The sequence below is a fragment of the Cynocephalus volans genome, chromosome 7, assembly GCF_027409185.1.
Source record: "Cynocephalus volans isolate mCynVol1 chromosome 7, mCynVol1.pri, whole genome shotgun sequence".
NCBI lineage: Eukaryota > Metazoa > Chordata > Mammalia > Dermoptera > Cynocephalidae > Cynocephalus > Cynocephalus volans.
The window spans coordinates 102,678,841-102,701,088 of record NC_084466.1 but is presented as its reverse complement, the minus strand read 5'-3'; the positions used below and the strand labels follow the sequence as shown (position 1 = coordinate 102,701,088).

General features: G+C 34.0%; 1 protein-coding gene across 3 annotated transcripts in view; it reads right to left on the bottom strand.

Annotated features, from left to right (window-relative positions):
• Positions 1-22,248, bottom strand: part of CTNNA3 (catenin alpha 3) — a 1,664,900-nt gene that overhangs the window by 113,434 nt on the left and 1,529,218 nt on the right. For all 3 annotated transcript variants that reach the window (XM_063101675.1, XM_063101677.1, XM_063101676.1), the window contains one exon: positions 16,638-16,819. In XM_063101675.1, the coding sequence (XP_062957745.1) occupies positions 16,638-16,819 (182 nt within the window). The remainder of the gene's footprint in view (positions 1-16,637; positions 16,820-22,248) is intronic.

Below are 22,248 nucleotides of genomic sequence, written 5' to 3'. Positions count from 1 at the left end.
TTTCTTTCCTCATTTTAATGATGAAAATATTGAAGAGAGTAAGTGATGTGTCCACACCACAAAAAGCATCTATTGACAGTCAGGATTCCATGATGTGCGTTGTATTCCATGAAAGCCAACAATTACTGTGACACACTAGACAAACAAATAGGAGCACTCTGGCATTTTCCACTGTGCATGGTACTTTCACATATGACTGGCATAAATTGATGAGAGAAATAATCTGCTGGGGGGGAGAAAAAGAAAAAACAACTACAAATATTACACACTTAGAGTCTTGGTGACACTGTTAACCTTAATTAGAGCAGATTTTAGAGAGCTTCCTGTTTACTCTGAATCTAAAGAAACAACTCAAAAACCAAACTATTCCATACTGAGAAGAGATGATCATTGCTTCCAATATATGAGGTTCCTTCAAAAAGTTTATGGAAAAATGGAATTAAAAAATAATACGAATCTTACCAACTTTTTTAAGTACCCTCATACACTCAAGCCATGGTGCTAGGTTTTACTTAGACCTTAAATTGTTACCTAGACCTTAAATTGTTGTGGCTTTTTTTGCTTTCTGCTCAAATCGAAAACTTGCTGTGATATTACATTACCTCCTCTTACATTGCCTTCAAAAAGCAGAACATAGGGTGAAAGATACTAAACAAAAATATTACTAATTTTTATAACATCAAAATATTCTGTACAGAAGTTCATTTATTTATTTACTTTTATTTTGTTGTCTTTAGTGACATCCTTACTGAAACTTCCTTCTAACAATAGAAAGTGCTCTAGTTATAGCTTAAAAATAAAAGGAAAAAGAAAGTGTTGACTCAACTCTGTTGTTATTGTGTGTTGAGAGTATTGTGCTACAGGTTCAAAGTTAAATTTCCATTTTTTTGTGGTTATTGTTGTTGCATTAAAGAATTACTGAAAATACAGTATATATTTTTCTAGGCTACCAAGCTTTAATCTGAAAACAAAATAAACAAACAAACCAAGCAAAACTAAAGGAAGTACAGGTGTGTTTTGCATAGAGTCATGATAACAGGTTGGTTCTGTGATGAATTCCATAGAACATCTATAAAATATTCCCATTGTCAGGCCTACAATGATGGTATTTTATCTTTTATCAAGTTTCTGTAAGAGAAATGTATAACATACAAGAAACTTCAGATAATTTATGAAAGAAAAGAGGACTAAATGAGTACTTGATATTATAACATCTTACATTTTAAAGTGTATTTTAATATCCAGACTATTGATTTCTTTTCTACTCTTTTTACACAGCCTATCTTGATAAGCTCATTGGCTCTCACATCTTCAACAATTATCTCTCTGTGAATAATTCCCAAATTTGGATCTATACCCAAAATTCTCTTGAATTCTCTAGTTCCTCTTTCCAGTAGGAAATTAGGTATTTTCACTTGCATACTTTACCTGAAATCCTAAACATCTGTATTTGAAACCCTCATTATCCTTAAAATCATTTTTTTGAGTTAATTCACATTCCAGAAAAAAAAAATGAACACCAATATTTTTCCCCATTGTCCACGCACAACACACTAGGTTCATCTTAAAACACTTGACATCCCCAGGTCTTTATACTATAAAGTTTTGATTCCAAACACTTCACGGTGAGAGCACATCCCTGCCATTAGCTGTTGACTATCAACTTTCTCATGTCCCCACCATGCTATCTCCAGCTTCTATTCCTTCTCTCCATGCCCTACATTCCACATTTCTTATCTGGGGCATACTTCTTTCACCCTCCCACCTGAGAACTGAACTACTACTATTTCTCAGTAGGAACTCAGAGAGTTCCTCCTCTGTGAAGTCTTCATTAATCCCCAAGGCATAGCCGGTCACTTCTTTTTGGGGTGTTTCTGTATCTTGTATTGGTTTATCCCCTAATTTCTACAAGTTCCTGAGGGTAGAAATTGAGTCCAAATTGACATGAAGAACAGAATCCAGTGAGCGTGTGGTAATGCTCACTGAATGCTGATGGGAATATACCCAGAGGAATGGAAATCATCAAGTCGAAGGTATACCTGTTCCCCAATGTTCATCGCATCACTCTTTACAATAGCCAAGAGTTGGAACCAGCCCAAATGTCCATCATCGGATGAGTGGATACGGAAAATGTGATACATCTACACAATGGAATACTACTCAGCTATAAAAACGAATGAAATACTGCCATTTGCAACAACATGGATGGACCTTGAGAGAATTATATTAAGTGAAACGAGTCAGGCACAGAAAGAGAAATACCACATGTTCTCACTTATTGGTGGGAGCTAAAAATTAATATATAAATTCACACACACACACACACAAAAAAAAAAAACGGGGGGGGAGAAGATATAACAACTACAATTACTTGAAGTTGATACGACAAGCAAACAGAAAGGACATTGTTTGGGGGGAGGGAGGAGAGGGAGGAGGGAGGGAGGTTTTGGTAAGGGGCCACAATAATCAACCACATTGTATATTGACAAAATAAAATTAAAAATAAATAAATAAATAAATAAAAATAAATACATACATGAATGAATGAGTACATGAATGAACAAATAATTCAATAAATCTTTGGCTTCTTTATTCATTTTTCTTTTCACTACATTTTGTTTTTCCTTCAGACTATTTACTTGCAAAAATAATTCCCCAGATGGTTTTAGTATCTGCTTAAACTAGAAAGTCACAACTTCATTGAAATATCTTATGTAAAATAATTCAGTTTACTTTTCAAGTTCACAATATGTTGGTGAACTTTTAAAACATTTTGTAGAGCCAGCTCGTGGCTCACTTGGGAGAGTGTGGTGCTGATAACACCAAGGCCATGGGTTTAGATCCCTATATAGGGATGGCCGGTTAGCTCTCATGGGAGAGTGTGGTGCTGACAACAACAAGTCAAGGGATAAGATCCCCTTACCGCTCATCTTTAAAAAAAAAAAGAAAAGAAAAACATTTTGTAGGTCCCAAATAGTTAAAGTAAATTATTCTGAGGATAGTTTTGAATACATTCCCTACATATGAGGATAAAAATTGTGATAAGCAAAAAAAAGAAAGACTTCTAATCTTCAAAAGATGAAAGAATATGTTTAGTGTGCACATTCCTACAAATCATTCACTTCCATTTTTCCTTCTATTTTTTCTGCGGAAGGAAAAAATGCAATTCCATCAGATCAGAGGTATTATCAGTTCCATCAGATCAGAAGTATTATAAAACCTCATCCTAAAGTTTTAGCTTTTTCCTGTGGGACATAAGGAAACATTCTCTGTAGATAACGATGAAATGTTAAAGTTTCAGGGTATTTTCCTAAGGAAAACCTAGAGTGAAGTTCATCCTTCTAAAAAACACTTAATTGCTAAGAACATCAAATTTAAACCTCGGGATGTTTTGACCTCCACAATAATGGAATTGTGATGGTCCTTTATTTTATTTATTTATTTTTGTTATTGTTGTTAGTGATAGACAAAAAATATTGAAGCCATTAAAAAGTCCATGAATTAGTATCTGTGATGCCAATGCTATACCGACAGTAAAAATAGAGTATAACAAAGTAAATATAATCATTTGAAAGCTCAGAATGAGCTTCTATGTAGAAAGTAAAATCATCAAACAGCCACTCTGTCATTATGTAAACAATGGAAAGAATTTCCACATTTTAAGTGCCATGATAATTACAATGACAATGATAACATTTATAGAGTTGCACCCAATTGATTAGTGCTATTATTGACAAGACTAAGCCAAAAGGACCTGGCTAATAAGTCTGTAACAGCCAAGGTATGGGCACTAAAATCAATTCCTACCTACAATCAGGGAACATGGTTACAAAATATAAAAGTAAAAGATTGTCTTTGAGATGAGTACTTAGTCCAAGTGAAGGATGGGGCAGGCAGGGGCAAATATCTGTAGTCAAGGTAGAGCACTAGACAGAAGTCAAAGACTTAGAGGAAGTGAAGAGACAATTTTACTAGAGGAAGATCAAGTTCTCTCTCTCTCTCTCTCTCTCTCTCTCCCCCCCCCGTGTGTGTTTGTGTGACATTCAACTCAAAAGTGGCTGAAGAAACTATGTAACAGAGTAGCAAGAAATTACTGTCTCTCTCTGTATAAAATCTCCTGTACAAACACACACCTGGACATTAGGGAAAAATAGGTGAAATCCACAATCTAAAACCCAAGCAAAGGACAAAAGAAGGCAGAAGTTAGAGGGAGGCAGGGTTGAGATTCTGTGTCCTATGAGCATGAGAGACAGAGATGATTTTTGTGTGAGATTGGTTAAAACATGGGCCAAGTGGTCTAGCTGAATAAGAAAATAAATGAAGAATGAAGTAGCTAAATAATTGCAGGGAAAATGGAAGGATCTGAGAGGAGACATAATGAGGTTGAGTATAAGGCATTAAAAAGTTTTCAAAGTGAGAGTTAGACATAGGAGTGAAAGTTTAAGAATTCAGATATGAAAAAAATATCTTAGGTGTAGAATATATTCATCAAAGTACTGTAAAATAGCAAATAGAACCCAACTACACTAATAAAGGATTCTTGAAACACAAGAAGAAGAAGACTGATAAAATTATTTATATTCACAGAGGCCCACAGATATTCATATAGGAATATCTCACTGGGTTTTGTGGTTGTTGTTGTTGCTGTTTTTTAAACCAGTTACTTGAAAAGTCACTGGACCATTGGTTTTCTATGGTCTTTGATGAATACAGATTATCACAGATAGTTTTTTTTTTCTATACAGATAAATATTTTGTTCATAAAATTAATTCAACATTGTTTCCATAATTATCTGTCCATCACCATGCCAAAGGATGATCAGATCAGTTAAATCTGAGAGAATGAATATACAAATGAATGGTGGCCAGAATATATATGACAGTGGAACTTTAGCCCACATCTTCTGCAGCAAGCAGTCCCAAAAGCTAAACCACAGCCTCTGTAGCAATTGACTCAGAATGAACAGGACTTGGTCCTGACAGCCAGCTTATCTATATTTTTCCCAGCTTCTAATCCAGTAACAACCAGAGAAAGCCAAATATGCCCCCAAACCAATCTCGAGATGCTCTGCTCCTAGTTAGCCTGCCTGCAGCTTCCCTATGTCAACAAATCTCCAATAACCTGAAGTCTGTTTTAAAAAGCTTACCCACCCCCCTGCATAACCACCTGCCTTTGATACTCTGCCAACACCAAGTGATGGGGGCTGACTCCTTTGCTATAGCAAGGTCTGAATAAATAATCTCTGTATGTTCTCATTTGGATGGTTTTGCTTATTCTTACATTTCTAATTGTTTCATTTCTTGTGCTCTAAGACAATGGGTACTTGAATTCTCTCCACCTGAAATTTCTGCATATTCATACAATACAGAACTGTTTTGCCACTTAGAAATTCCCACAGCAATTTTACCAAATTCTGTGATAAATTCACTACAGAGATAAGAAATTGAAATGCCAGATTTTAGGTAACAGTCTTTGTGCTCTCCTCCCACTTAATTTTAATAAACAATTACTAAGATGTCATTTAAACTGAATTTTTGCTCATTGCTTATCATGTCCAAATATATGTATATTTTTATTATGTAAAAATAACTGGCATATAGAATCATTCTCCTTTACGTTAAAGCATTTCTCTTTGGCATTACTAAATAATGTTTCCAGTGATTCAAGACTCCAAAAAGTAAAATAAACTGATTTTTTACAGAGAGAATAATCATGGAAAAGGCAATGATAATATAATTACTCTAATATTCTGTCCAACAAGAAAAAAAAGTAAGCCATTATTTTAGAGCACAGCAAAAAAAAAAAATAATTCTTTCTCCCAGATATAATATTTATTTCAAATATAAAATAAATGTTTTCTTAAAGTTATAAGTTGAAAAGCCAGACATGTTTTTCAAAATTTTAAATGATCCACATATCTTCTACTTTATATTTTTAGTTATTTGTTAGATATTTAAAAAAATACATATATATGATATATATGATACATATGAGAAAGAGAATTCAGTAAAGTAAAGCAAAGATTAGATTTATCTACCTTTATAGTTTAAATCATAAAATACAGATTATTTCAAAATGAAAAAAAAATTACCAATAGTTCTTATTCCCCTTTCTGTGTAGGCTACAATACTTAAATTGCTATTGCTATAACACATTGTATTAGAATATAAAAATTTCACCTCAAAAGGTAAAACGAGCCATGTGCAAAAAGATTTCTTATTTCATAAACAAGAAGATGTGAGGCATAGAACACATAGATTTTATACATTCTAACTATGCAGAAAGATTTAACGCTGAAACCTGGCTGAACAGAGGCCAGGTGACCTTCCACCCCTCTCTCTGCTCATTTTCTATTCCAGCTCTCAGGCTGTATGTTGGAATAGGCAAGCGGGGCAAAATCGTTTAGTAAATACAAACCTGTTTCCAGTGGAAGATACGCACAAGTGAGGAGCAAATGCAACCCACCTCCCAATTTAATTCTTCATCCACCATCACTGTGTAGCTGCCGCACCCAGGGACTCCTTTTCTACAATGAATGTAAAGTTACTTCCATGGGAGTATTTATTAGTACTCTTTCCCTTCAGCCTGACAGCCTTCAAAGCATCTCCTCCACCGCCCAGTCAGATCTTAGGCTCTCTGGGATGTAAGAAAGCTGAGAGCTCAGTGCTTCACAGTAAACCCCTCTTGATCTACACAACCTCCACATTTTAAAAGTTAACTTTTGAGTGCAACAGTCCATGCTTAAAATGTGTAGAATGACAAAACACTTGGCTCATTTGCAGACAGGCAGACTTAGCTAGCTGACTTACCAAGATTCTGAGAACATGGTTAGGAATATTGTAGAAATATAAAACCAGAAGAATTTCTGATTGTGATATTAAATACACAGGATAAGCCATCTCCAGCCCTTTTGGAAAATGTCACATGTAACATTTCTCTTGGATAACTAATGAAAACAAAACAAAAGGTTGTATTCTTCCCATGCTTACTATACATGTGACTGGGCTTACATTATAATACCAATTGATACTTTTACGTTATGATATTTCAGAAGCATTTGAATAACCTTGTCATTGTCCCATTTAGCCCAAGAAGATTGGCCCATTAAGAGAAAAGTGCTGTCTATTAACAAATGTGTTATTCAAATTTTTTTTGAAGTTATATTTCAATACATGTATATAATGTGTGATGATCAAACCAGAATAATTAGCATATTCATCATTGCAAAACTTAATCATTTCTTTGTGATATTCTTTTTCTTATTAATAAATACCAGTCTTCAAAATTTCAGAGGGAAGTATCAGGAAGGAATTAGCTCCATTTTGATAAGGAAAATTGGCATCCACGATTTGACAGACATATCAATCCATTTTCTGCAGCCATTTTTCTCCAAAATTTTATTCAGGACATCATTCTCAAAAACACAGAATTGTGTCATTAGAATACAATTAATAATACAGACAATCTGATAATGAAGGGCCTTTCTATCCTTCTATAGTCTGGTCAACAGACGAATAGAGACTCTTCACTGGGCATCTTTCACAGTCTCAGATTCTTGGGTACAACTAGACTCAAATGAGAAAAACTTAGAAATTTTTACTTTCCTTATTTATAATCTCAGCTACTAGCACCATTTTGCATTCTGTCTCAGAGCTGAATTTCTGCCCTTTCCTTATCCACTCCTACCTGTCATCTTTCCTTTAGATCTTTTTCTTTCACCTCTGTCTGCTTTGCTGCCCATCTTTTTCTCCTCAACCTGTCTTTCATTGTCTTATGCTGCTCTGGATCAAAATTCTCCTTAACACCAAGAACAGTGCCTAATACTTGGTAGATTCTAAGGAAATGATGTTCTAGAAAAACTTATAAGTTTTGTCAGGTTAATACACAGTCTTTTCAAGTACAAAACTGACATCAAATTGTATATTAAAATAAAAAAAATTCATGAGGATGGGGATGCCACCATGACATATTTTTCAAGAAATAGTTTAAAAAATACTAATGGTTGGAGCAGTATTACTTTTCTTTAGGTATTTTCAATTTTATAACTTTTAATAATACTAATTTTTTTTTTTTTTACAAAGATGAATACGCTGGTTTATATTTCCTGTTTGAGGAAGAGTTACTATTTTTTGCCTTTTACCCTGTAATTTTTCTGCAACTTTTAAAAAAATGCATCCTTGGTGGTCATAAAAGATGGAATTAAATCTCTAAAAGTTATACCTAGAGCCTGTCTCCCGTTCAGATAGGGAAAAAGAATTAAATACTCTCAAGTGTTATGTAAATCACAAAATGTGGGAACTGGTTAAGTTCAGAGGCAAGGTACTACTTGAACAGAATTTACCTGAGAAGATAGAAGGAAAAGGCCCATAATTTATTGGCGGAAAAAACATGAATATATCTTCTAATGTCTAAATATCATAAAGAGAAACCCTTTATAACACTAATAAATCCTAATAGGCTTCCTGGTTAAGATGGTGGATTGATACATGTATCTAATTTTGCTCTTTCTCCAAGTCTCACTAAAACTACAGATGAGTTTTTGCTTTTTGGTTAAAGACCCAAACCCACTAGGAAAGAGAAAACAGAATGGGAGAAGAAACAACTGCAAGAAATATGAGGAAACTCAAAAGCAGATGACAAGCAGTAAATGACATAGCCAGTGTGAAAAAGCCAGAGTCCAAACCAGCAGGGGGGAACCTCAGAATCAAGCTGATTGTACACAAAAAGATCCACGTCTGACTGGAATTGGGGGCTGAATAGAGGGACTGAAAGAGGCATTTTGATCCCCTTCCCTATTCCACACCACTGGACATCTACCTCGCCCTCACCCCAGCACAATTCTGGAGATTATCCTCTGAGGGTCTTTAGATTTATTTAAGGTATGGGGTACTTTTAACTGGCCGCAGGAGTATTAAGTGAATGTGGAATGCTTGATTCTAAATGTAAAGACTCCCAGTCCCCTCACCCTCCACCCCTCTGCTCCCAGACCCTTACTTTCCAGGTAGAAATGTGGAAGATGCTTCACTGGGAAAGTAACTAGTGCAAGAGGAAAGACTTGCTTTCTCTAGCAAGTCTTAAGTCCTTAACTCTGATACTTGGAGGTACCAGAGGCTGAATGAAAGGAATGCTGAGTTGTAAGAAGATGCCACAGGCTCAGAGCTTTTGTGACTATACAGATAGCCCTTTACCAAGGAGAAATCATGTTTAAAATCTTAAAGCTTGACTTCTTTGCCCTGGAATGACTGTTATCACTGGGGATACCGACAGAGATGCCTTACTGTATTTGTAACTGTGTACAAACGACTAGAGTAAAACCTGCTCCATGTCTTCAGTTTAGGCTGGAAGAAGTGCCAAATGGTCTGCGTGCCAAATGGTCTGCATTCCAAGGATCTTGCACCAAGGTTCAGAAATGGCTACAAGTTTTATAGAAGTGATTTTTTCCAGCCTTCTACACTACTTTCTACTAATTTATCAAAGTCCCATTAGTCTATACCAGAATTTTCAAAGCTGATCTAATTAGGTGAGTCTCCAACTCTGGCCAGACCCTCATGGGTCAAGTCTGCTAGCCATGCCATCCAAAAGTACTTGTCACTCTTCTTGCATATCATTTCTAGATTTCTTTTCTCCTATCATTCCTCCACCATACTCATATTTGAATAGTTCCCTATTTCCCACTTAACAAAAATAACTCCTGTCGATTTTCTGAGACCTTTTATAATTTATGACTGTCTTTATGCCCACCATAATTCCTCCTTTTATTTATATAGTTTCCTTAGAGCCCAAAATGAATCTAGCTCATTCCATCTCCTGTCCTCCACTTTTGCAGGTTTTTTCGCTTACATCATTGCCCTCCACGATACCCCCTCATCTCTTTCAAAGTCTACTACAAACTTCACTTGTTCACTTTTCTTCTGTTCACCCTATTCTCCACTGATACAGCCTCTCTTCTAAAATCCTAACATATTTACAGCTAGAAGCACAGAACACATTACACAATTATTGCTATTTTAAATGCATCCATTTTTTCCCCCTTGGGGAAAGGAGTGGGTCTTGCTCTGTGTTTAGCACAGGGTGAAGACTTGTAATACAATGGGTAGATGATCAGATCCAAAATTGGATCAACCCCAATTCAAAACTAATTTCACTTGTTATGTGTCCTTGAGCAATTAACCTGACCTCTATTTCTTTAACAATAAGAGAGAGAGAGAATATAAAATCAATCGAATAATCGACAGGATAAAAAGAAGGAAACAAATGTATTTATCATGGTGTATTACATAGTAAGAATACGTTAAAGTTTAGCTAACATTATGCCTTTTACTAATAAAATAGTATTTGAAGAAAATGAGAAACAGAGCATTTAATGGAACTTCAGAGAAGCATTTAGGTATTTTTTTTTCTTTTTATTAATTTTTAGCAGTATAGCTATTTAAAAATCTATATTCAGGACAGAGAGTGTATTACAAGCAAATGGGTGACTACATGCTGACAAATACTGCACTGCCAGCTGTGACCCCCATTCTCGCAGGTCCCATTACAAACAAGCTAAAACACCTGCAATGAAAGAAATGTGACGGGAGTGGAACTGTGGAATAGCCTATATATAAAACTGTTCAACTGAACCCTCCAAAAAACATTGTAGCATCTGAGAAAAAAAACCCTTAAAACAGAACTGGGAGTAAAAAAGAAGTAAAGAAGAAGGTTTCATCTATTTAAAAACAATTGGAGACTTATCACAGTTCATATGGACTGAAATTTAACTGACTTCGGATTCAGTTCAAGCACAAGAGATTACCAGAGTCTAAAATTCAATTTTGCTACCCTACCTTTATTGCAATTTGAACACAAAGTATTCCTGTTCTGTGAATGCCTTTGGCAGTGACACCTATAGACTGTGAGAATGTTGGGCTTGTTAACTTTTGCAAAACATGAAATGTGTCTATTTTCCAATGAGTTATCACTCTATGGAGTTGTGAATCCTCTTTTAACAACTTAGCTATAGATTACAATATCCTCAAAGTCACTGATATATCAGAATCCTTCCTCAATTTGATTCAGAGTAAGTCAACCGTAAAACATTAATTCCTTTGGGAAGGAGACATGCAGAGCTGCAAAACTGTAAGGAAGTCTGTAACCTCACCATCTGTCAGGTGACATGCTCTTACCTTTCTGCTTTTGTCTACTTCTCAATGTCACTTCCCTTCTTTCCCAGTCTTGACCCAGACAGGCATTTCAATATAGCCTTACTATTAGTTTCAATTCTGCTGCAAATTCCTTTCCAGCTTAGATTTTTAGTAAATCCAACCCACTAGTCTTTAAGAAAATATGAAGAGAAAATATACTCACTGTGCTCCTAATAAATATATTAGGTTTCAAAATGGGTGGGGAAAAATATATATACATATATACTTGTAGACTACTTTTAATATATACAGATCTGTTTCTCTACCCATGCTATCACTCTATTTTTTCCTTCTTAAGCCTGCTCATATGCTGCAGATAGGATCCCCTGCAAATAGAAGCTATTAGGCATTTACTTCCATGTATTTATACATTTCCTTACTCTTTTAGAGAGAAAGGTTTCTTCCTCTTTCCCATGGTTCCTAGAATAAAAGATTCCTAAATGCCTCTATGTTAAATGATAATTATTTTTGTTATTTGTACTTAATGTATTATTGGACTTACACTTATTTTTTAAAAACTAGTAAGCTTACTACATCTACATATTAGAAATACTGATATATTTAGTATGATTTATAACATAATTGCATTTTTGATATTTACCCCACATTTTCATTTCTACTTCTCATTTTCTAACCTAATTTCTCCCCTCTACATTAATTTCATCTAGATATGAATAGTTTATTCAATTGGATTATATTTCCATTATTATAAATATTCCTTAGAAATTTAAAATTGCATTATATAATTCTTTATGAAGCAAAATATAGTGTTAATACTTTAAAATTCTTCCAGAATATAAGAATAGTAGACCATTTTAACTCTGATCTCCAACCTTTACATCTTCCCTGTGTAGTGTGGTCACTTCAAATAGTCTTTTTTGTTGTCACTGTGGATTATTTGAATATACCAACATGTTTTCTTTCATTCCTTCTTTTTGAAACATTATGGATTATACGTATTTGTGGGGTACAGAATTGAACATCCATACGTGTGTATGATGTGTGATGATCAGGTCAGGATAATGAGCATATTCATCATTACAATCATCTCTTTGTGTTGAGGACATTTGATCTCCTCTCTTCTAGTCATTGGATAATTTACTGCATATGATGCAGCACATTAGTGTTAATTATAAATGCCTAGTTTGACTGTACATCAATAGAGCTTATTTTTCCTAAATAGCTGTTTTGTTTCCATTAACCCATTTCTTGCTATCCCTCCTCTCCTCCCCCTTTCCCACCTCTAGCAACCACAGTTGTTTGCCCCTTCTGAAAGTTCAATGTATTCTTTCTTCCCCTTTCTTTCCTTCTTTCTCTTTTTCTTTCTTCCCCCCTTTCCTCTTTTCCTCCTTTCCTGCTTTCCTTCTTTCTTCCTTTCCTTCCTTCCTTCCATTCTTCCTTTGTTCCCTCCTTTCTTCTTATTTATTTATTTTTTAAATTCCCACTTATGTGTGAGGACATGTGGTATTTCTCATTCTGTGTCTGGCTTATTTTACTTAACATAATTTTGTCCAAGCTCATCTGTGCTGCTGTGAATGGCAGAATTTCATTATTTTTTTTTATGGCTCAGTAGTATTCCATGGTGTATATATACCACATTTTCCTTATCCAGCTGTCTGTCAGTGGACATTTAGGTTGGTTCCATATCTTGGCTATTGTAAATGGAGTTGTGATGAACATGGGAGTGCAGGTATCCCCCTTTGACATGATGATTTCCATTCCTTTGGAAATATACACAGTAGTGGGATTGCTGGATCATATGGTAGTTCTATGTGTAGTTGTTTGAGAAACCAGTTTTTCGTAATGGCTGTGTTAATTTACCATCTCACCAACAGTATAGGAGGGTCCCCCTTTCTCCACATCCTCACCAGCATTTGTTATGCTGTCTTTTTGATAATGGCCAGCCTAACTGGGGTGAGATGATATCTCAGTGTGGTTTCGATTTGCATTTCCCTGATGATTAGTGATATTGAACTTTTTTTCATGTACATGTTGGCCATTTATATGTCGTCTTTTGAGAAATTTCTATTCATCTCCTTTGCCTGTTTTTTAATTATTTGCGTTTTTTTTACTATTAAGTTGTTTGAGTTCCTTGTATATTCTGGATATTAGTCCTTTGTTGGATGCACAGTTTGCAAATATTTTCTCAATTCTTTTCACTCTGTTGATTGTTTCCTTTGTTGTGCAGAAGCTTTTTGGTTTAATATAATCTCATTTGTTCATTTTTTTTTCTTTTGTTGCCTGTGATTTTGAGGCCTTATTCATAAAGTCTTTGCCAAGTCCTACATCCTGAAGTGTTTCCTCTGTGTTTTTTTTTTTTTTTTTCTAGGAGTTTTATAGTTTCAGGACTTATATTAAGTCTTTAATTCATTTTAAGTTGATATTGATATATGGCAGGAGGTAAGGGTCTTGTTTTGTTCTTCTACACTGGGTATACAATTTTCTCAGAACCACTAATTGAAGAGGCTGTCTTTTCCTCAATATATGTTCTTGGTGCCTTTGTCAAAGATCAGTTGGCTGTAAGTAGGTGGATTGATTTCTGGATTCTCTGTTCTGTTCCATTGGTCCATGTGTCTGTTTTTATTCCAGTGCCATGCTTTTTGGTTACTACTGCTTTGTAGTATAATTTAAAGTGACTTCCTTAATGGATAATGTTTTTGGTGATGGTTAGGGGAAGGAAGAGTTTGACATATATTAAGGTTTTCTTTTATTTCTCTAGGATCCTTAGTATTTCCTATTTATTTCCCTTTTCCCAACCACTGGCATACTCCAGTGTCACCTGTCCTGTATTTCTTTTTCCTTCAAATGTGAGGATTCTCTAACATTCCCAATTCCAATCCCATTCTATTTTAATCTCTTTCCCTATAGTCAATGTTGTAAAATGCCAAACTCCAGACTTGTGTTCAGTATTTTAGCACTTAATATCAGGTGTTCTTGATTTGGTGCAATTTGCATTTGTGCTTTATCTATTACCTTTTCACATGTCTCTTCTCCATAGAGTGTTTTAAACATCTCAATCCCTGTTCTCTTGACCCATAAAATTATGGCAATGACAGAGTATCAGCCATAGTTCTGTTGGAATTTGGTGTATATTTTTTTAAAGGTAATTTGAAATTCACACTGTTCTCTAGCTCAGTAATGTCGAAAGTTGGCATTGTGTAAGACTTTTTTTGTGTTCTATTTTGGTCTTAACTTTTGGGAAAGGTTGTGTGAAGAGATTTAAATTTAGTCAACTGCCACTATCTTAGGGCCAACCTAAAACCAACTTATAAATTTTTAAAAATAAATACATATTCATCACAGAACATAAAAAAAATATAGAAGGTTAATATTGCAATTAATTTATCCAAAATCCAACTATTAAAACACATAATCATTATTTAATACCATTGCAGAATAGCTTTGTTTCCTATACACAGGCATATGCATGTCTGTGTTATATATGTCTATGTTATATGTGTATATACATGTGTTTATATGTGGTGAGAAGAAAGACAGACAGAGACAGAAAGGGAGAAATAGAAACAGAGACAGAGATTTCTCAGAATCTTTGCCTGCAGAAACTGAGCCATGGATCAAAACTGAATTATTCTGTGTATAAAAAAGAATGTGAAGACATTTAAAAGCTATGGGCTGGAGTTGGAAAAATGGTAAGAGCTAAGAGGGAAAAATAGAAACTGATATTTAAGAGGCATTCTTTATAAAATTCTATGTATAATATATTGTAAATGTAATTTTCTTTCTTTCCAATGAAATCGGCTATGAAATCTTCACTGCCCATAATCTTTGGAAAGTGGATTTCCTTTCAAAGGAGTACAAAGTACTGAGTTCTGTCATAAAATGTAAGTTTGGTATAAAACAAGACGAAGAAGAAATAGCCATAAGAGAACAGCCATACATATAATATGCATATTTTATTAGATATAATATATATATATAAAATATATTAAAAAATTCAGATCAGACTACCTTTCCCTTTTCATAAAATATTCTATCTTTTATTAAATACTCTTTTAAAAAACATGACTTTATTTTCTGTGGACTCTACTTCATGTGGCAACACATCGTTACTCTAATCATTCCAAGTATTCTACTATTTGAAAAATTCTGCAGTTATTCTTATACAAAAAAAAAAAAAATCTTATTTCAGATTGTTTCCTTGGGATAGATTCCCTGAAGTGCAATATAGATACAGATTCAGATGATATAGATATCAAAAGTTTATAAAGGTTTTCAGTTTATACATATTGTGAAATTACTATAAGATATATAACTATTTATGCTTTCAACACCATACTCTGTACCAAAACCTATTTAAAACATTTTGGCCAATGTTATAAATTTAAAAGGCATTTTACTTTAATTGTTTAGGTTAAATGTTTTTCAAATATTGATTGGTGATATCTTTCATGGGGAGAAATTTATGAATTATGGCTTATATCCTTTGTCCATTCTTCTACTAGAATATTTATTTTTTAAAATTTTTTATAAAGTATTTTTCTTTAGATTTAAGTGGCATCACATTTTTGTTATTTTGTTGTTGTTGACACAAATGTTTTCCCAGTTATCCATTTCAATATTGTTTAGGATGTTCTATTAATATACAGAATTTTAAAAATAGTTCAATTTCATAATCCTTTATGAGTTCTTCTTTTGTGTGTAATTCTTAGAAACTTTTTCTCACTCAATATTAGTAAAATATTTGTGTACATTTTCTCCATTAATTATTAATTTAAAATTACATTTATTCCATTCCTCCATCTGAAGGTTATGTTGTATATAGTGTAAAGTGATATTAATGAATGGTTTCCTAAGTGTATTAGGTCTGCTTCAAAGTGTCCTTCTGGTCTGTGGCTTTTATAACTACACCAAGACTAAATATAATTGTTGTAATTTTGCATATTTTAGTAACTGGTAGGGGAAGCACTATATATTTCACTGATCTTTGGCTTGTTCCATAAAATGACATTTGTAACTATAACACATATTTTTATTATTTCTGGAATACACACACAAAAAAAAGTCTGATTCCTTCATTGCTATCATTAAGTCATGGTAATACTAATCCTGAATGTACTAAAAATCACTATAACTGAAATTATGTAGCTATAGAAATCAGTTATTCAGATAACTCCAATAGCAACCATAACTTGGTTTAACAATTTCTTCATAAAAGTAACATGCTAATATGATATGCAAAGAAGATTCCTGGAAAAAGTAAAAGTGAGAGGGTATAAAGGGTTGTCTAAAATAATTCCTCAGCAGTTTATGAGAAACTCTTCCATGTCTACTTACTAAAACCTCTAGAATTACACACCTACAACTTTCTAATTCTACATTATTTGCTTCTCTCCTACTACTTAATTTTTAGCACCGTAGACCTTAAGATTTCACTAATATAACCAATGTTTCTAACCATTATCAATACTACACATCACCTCCCGCGTAATTACCTTGTGAAGTCTGTCATCTCCATCATGATCACACACATCTTCTTGGCCAGAACAATGATATCATTGCTTGTATCATCCCATATCTCGATCTCAGCATCCAGCTTACTCTTTACTTTCTTGAAATCAGCAACTTGCTCAGCAATCTTTTCCTTCTCTGCCTCAGGCAGTTGAGTCATCTTAGCCTAAAATATGTAATAATTAGATTTAAAATCATTCCAATATGTGGAAAGTATTTCAGGAACAAGTGGTCATCATAGGATATTCATAAAACTTGTTCATTTAAAATCAGAAACGCTTCCTAATTTAAGTCCTTTAAAAAAAAAAACTTTCCAGGTTTAATTGTTTATGTAAAACTCTATTAAGTGTTTGCTTTAGAATTATTATTTTGCTCTAGACCTATAATGTCGCATTTGAGGATAAAAATGTAAAAGTTGGTGTTTGACATACTTAAATCTTCTCCTTAAAATAAATGTGGAACTTTGCAAAGTTCTAATGCATTAACATTTTAAACTAATTCAATTTTAGTGTAACGCATCAGATTTCTTAGAAAAGCACATAGACTATTAATTATACTAATAGAGTACTTCAAAAGGTAGAAGTATAACAGAATTTAACTTGAAATGGGGCTATGTCTACCTATCTACATATGTATATACATATATATAAATAGATAGATCCCTACATAAACACTGAATATACATTGGCAAACAACAGTATACATTTATAAATCACATGTATATAGATAAGCATGTGAATAAAATCATTCAGATGCATGTATATTTTGTGCATAACACATTCAGATGTATATGTATGAACAAAATGTTATGGGGGATAAGTAACAGTGCTATGAGAAGGTTTTATTATGAGCAGCCCTCCGTATTTAGCACACTGAGTCATTAGGTGCTATTCTCCCTGCACAATAAATCTAATCTGCACTGGCATATCATTCTTTAAATATGTTGCATTTTGAACAGTATGCAAATTGTGACTTCTGTTTGCAATCTGGAATGAGGGATTGGCAGAAAACCCTCTGTACCCCTAAACTACCATATTCAAAACCTTAGCACCTGGGCCTTATGCCTTTTTGTTAAATAAAAAAGCATCTTGAAGTAAAAATGATTTGATAATCTTAAGGCAATAAAATTTCATGAGACTGCCTGGGGAATTGTTTTGTCAAAAAGGAATTTGGAGTATCTTCTAATAATAGAAGGAGTACGTTCTAGAGGGAGTATTTTGAAAAGAATAAATCATGAAGGTGGAATTTACTTATTTGATTATTCATATAGAAAATATGATACGATACCTACAATACCTATGTATTTCCAGATGCTAGTCTCTAGGATATCTATAGATGGAGAAATGAGGAGAAATCACCTCGAAAACCTTTGCAATACTCTGAATAGTAGGTCCAGAATATGGAAAACACACTTTATTGAATTAATAATATACAATAGCAAAAACATTTAAATATATGAGTAGAAGGAATTAAAAATGTCAGTGGAAAATCCAAATGAAAAATGAAAATCAAAGAATCAATGTCAATTGTTTGTCATTTATTATCTATTTATTATAAGCTTAACCCAGGGTCTAAAATGAATGGGTACCTGTAAAAATAAATCTCAGTATCAATCAGTCATGCCTCAATTTGAACATAGTGATGAAAAACAATGAGGCTTTCTGGTTTAAAATGACCTCTAAATTCCTTAGCATAATGTTTGACACATATTGAATGCTAAATAAATGATAGTTATTTCTTATTCAATAAAAAAATTATCAAAATATATTCATGGGTATGTACTTAAATTTTTTAAAATTTTATTATTTATTTTATTTTATTTGAAGAATCAAATTACACTGAGACTAGGTTTTAAATTGATGAGCTGTAGAAGTGCTTTCTCCTTGCATCCAAAAATAGTTTGTAGTTTCTTCTATCAGGAAATGTACCCTATGTGATGCGTTAAAAGAAGAGCAACTTTTAATGCTGCTGGCATATGGCAAGGCACGTAAATGAAAACACAGTTCACTGCTTCTGAAATTAAAAGTAATATGGAAGCACACTAAGTAAATTATAAGATACCATCCCATTAAACTAGCTCAAAAATAGAAATAAGTTTTATCTATCTTGACTACTGGTCATTATCTTTCTTTTCATTCTCATAAAAAGTGCTTAAACTTTCAGTAATAGCTACAGATAGTTTTAACTGGGGCCTCTTTTTATATTCTGTATCTCAGAGGTAATAAATCTATGACGCTCTAATAAATAATGTTGAAGCATACACTGGTATATTATGGAAAATTATTTACTATCCTCATAATGAAGTCAAAGCTATTCAAGAAGTTAAGTGTATTCCAAGTTTTGTTACTTGGCATGACACTGATTTCCAATATAACCTTGAGGTTGTCACTTAACCCTTCTGTCTAAGTTTCCCCAGACACAGAATGACAATAATTGCAACTGCTACCCACCTGCCATTCGGGAAATAGAGTCGATTACTGGATAACATTGAGACTGACCCTGTCGTGGACAGAGAGTGCATCAGTTGCACTCTATTTCCTTAATAACATCTCAACTCACGTGGTAAATTACAATCAATAGACGTGTACTTCTGACAAGATTAGGGCTGAAAGTTGGGCAACAGTTTGCAAAATTAAAAGTTCTGGATAATTCCGGTCTTTTTCACAGAGGAACAACGACAGCAACAAAACATTAAATTATTGATATCTTTACTGAAGGTTTTAAGTGCTTCTATGAATGATTTATGTGCCATCAATTTCAATCACTATAAAAGTTTTAAAATGAGACTCAAAAGAATACTTGATATTTAAGAATTCTGGGTTAAAACTTCTTACTGTATTATTTTGCACAGGATAAGCAAAGAAACTGAGGTACAAAGCTTAAGATAAATCAGGTAAGTAGAAGTCTGACATACATCACCAGCTGGCTATATGTCTGGACTCCTGCTCAGATCTGTAGAGGAGAACTGTGATATAAATACCTGTCAAAGGCTTTTTGATACACTGCCATCTGAATGAGGTTATATTGTGTGTTTATTGATTTTTGAATCTGTTGCCAAAGACAATGAAAATAGCTAAAACTTATGTATGCCAGACACTCTTCTAGGCACTATACATACATTTAAACTTCAATCTTCACAGCAGCTCTATAAGGTTAGTGTTATTATTATCTCAATTTTATGGGAAGAGAAATTGAGTCTCTCCAAAAGGTTAAGTGATTTACTGAAGATTATAATATTGTCAGTGACAAAATCAGTATGCAAATCAGAAAATCTGGCTCTAGAGTTGTTCTATCACCACACCAAAAACATGAGTAATATTGCCCATGTTATACCAAAATATCCACATTCTCCTTGACGGTCTTTTCTTATCACTTTCCCCTTCAAACCTAATTGTTCTCCAAAGTATAGTCACATCTCTTTTAGGATTTAAGTTTCTTCATCTGTAAACTAGATATAACAATATTCACCTCACAGGCTGTTTTGGAGGTCAAATGATATAATATGTAAGAACACTTTAAATTCCTTAAAGATATTAACTGTCCGCTGTTCCCTAAACTAGTACATTAAGTTCTTCAGTCTGTGCAATAATCTTCAGAATTCTATTTCTAATGTTATCCTCTAGTTTTCAAGCAAAAGTTGTATTATCCCAGTAACCATTTTTAGGTATATATTTTATTTACAATTCAACTCGAAAAAAGGGTCAGCAGAATTTTTCTGTAAAGGGCAGGATAGTCAGTAATTTATGCTTTGCAATACATACCACATCACTCTGCCATGTTACTCAATTCTGCTGTTGTATTGCAAGAGCAGTCACAGATACTATGTAAACAAATCAGTGTGGCCCTGTCCCAATAAAACTTTATTCTGGACAATGAAGATTGAATTTTAGATAATTTTCATGTGCCACAAATATTACTCTGATCATCTGATTACATCTATTCTAAATTTTTTTCAATGATTTAAAAATGTAAAAACAAGGGCCGACACCGTGGCTCACTCGGGAGAGTGCAGCGCTGGGAGCGCCGAGGCCACAGGTTCAGATCCTATATAGGGATGGCTGGTACGCTCACTGGCTGAGCGCGGTGTAGGCGACACCAAGCCAAGGGTTGTGATCCCCTTACTGGTTTAAAAAAAAAAAAAGGTAAAAACAATTCTTAGCTCAAGGGCTGTACAAAAACAGTCAGCATCCAGATCTGATTGTTTGTTGCAGTTTCCAAACACCTGCTCTAAAACTTTCCAATTACAGGGAGCACAGAATTTTTAAATTTTCCTCTCTCAGTCTTTATTATCTTTAAATTGTGTATAGCACCTTAAATTACTGACCTGAAAGTGGTCCTTGAAACGCTTTCCTCCCTTGCCTTCTCTTACACTGAACTCTCTTGGCCTTGCCTTCCCCTTACATCTAACAGTTCTGAGTCTTCCACCTCCTCTCATCTTCTAAATGGACATCTTCCCAAGAAATTTTTGTTGACTCTCTTAACATTCTTTATTATCTTTTCCCTTAGCACACTCATCTAATTTCTGTTTCAAAAAAAATTTACTTCATTTTTTACATTGACAAATAAAATTGAATGTATTTACTGTGTACAACATCATGTTTCAAGGTATACCAGGGGACTTAAAAGAGTTCATGGAAAAAATGAAATTAAAAGATAAAAAATTTTTTTAAATAAAAAAACTTTCATTTTTCAGTGTAAGTTCCATCAGGTTCTAGACACTTTTGCAAGCAGTGGCACCAGCTATTTAGTCAATTCCTAAAGAACTGAGTGTCCTGGGAATTTAACCCATCAATGTAGTCTTTTTTACACTATCAACTAATGAAAAACGGGTGCCCTTTAAAGATTTTTTTAAATTAGGAAACAAAAAGAAGTCAGAAGGAGCCAAATCAAGACTGTGGGGGATGCCTGATGATAGCTCATAGAAACTCTCAAAAAGTTGCTCTTGTTTGATGAGAAGAGCAAGAGCATCGTTGTGATGGAGTAGGACTCTGGTGAAACTTTTCCAGGCATTTTTCTGCTAAAGCTTTGGCTTTTTCGAAACATTCTCAGAATAAGCAGATGTTATCATTATTTGGCATCCAGAAAGTCAACAAGCAAAATGCCTTCAGCATCCCCTCAAAACTCTTGCTATATCCTTTGCTGTTGACCAGTTCCCTTTTGCTTTGACGGGACCCCTTCTACCTCTTGATAGCTATGGCTATGATCGTGCTTTGTCTTCAGGACTGTACTTGTAAAGCCATGTTTCATCTTCTGTTACACTTCTTCAAATAAATGTTTCAGTATCTTGATCCTGCTTATCTAAAAATTTCCATTGAATGCTCTGCTCTTGTCTGCAGCTGATCTAGGTACTATAATTTTGGCACCCACTGAGCAGAAAGTTTGCTCAACTGTAATTTTTCAGTTGGAATTGTGTAAGCTGAACCAGTTGAGATGTCTACAGTGTTGGCTATGTCTTTGCTGTTAATCATCGATCCTCTTTAATTAGGGCACAAATAAGATTAATATTTTCCTCGCAAATTGATGTGGATGGTCTGTTACTGTGGGCCTCATTTTCAGCATTGTGTTGTTCCTTGTTAAAATGAGTTATGCATTTGT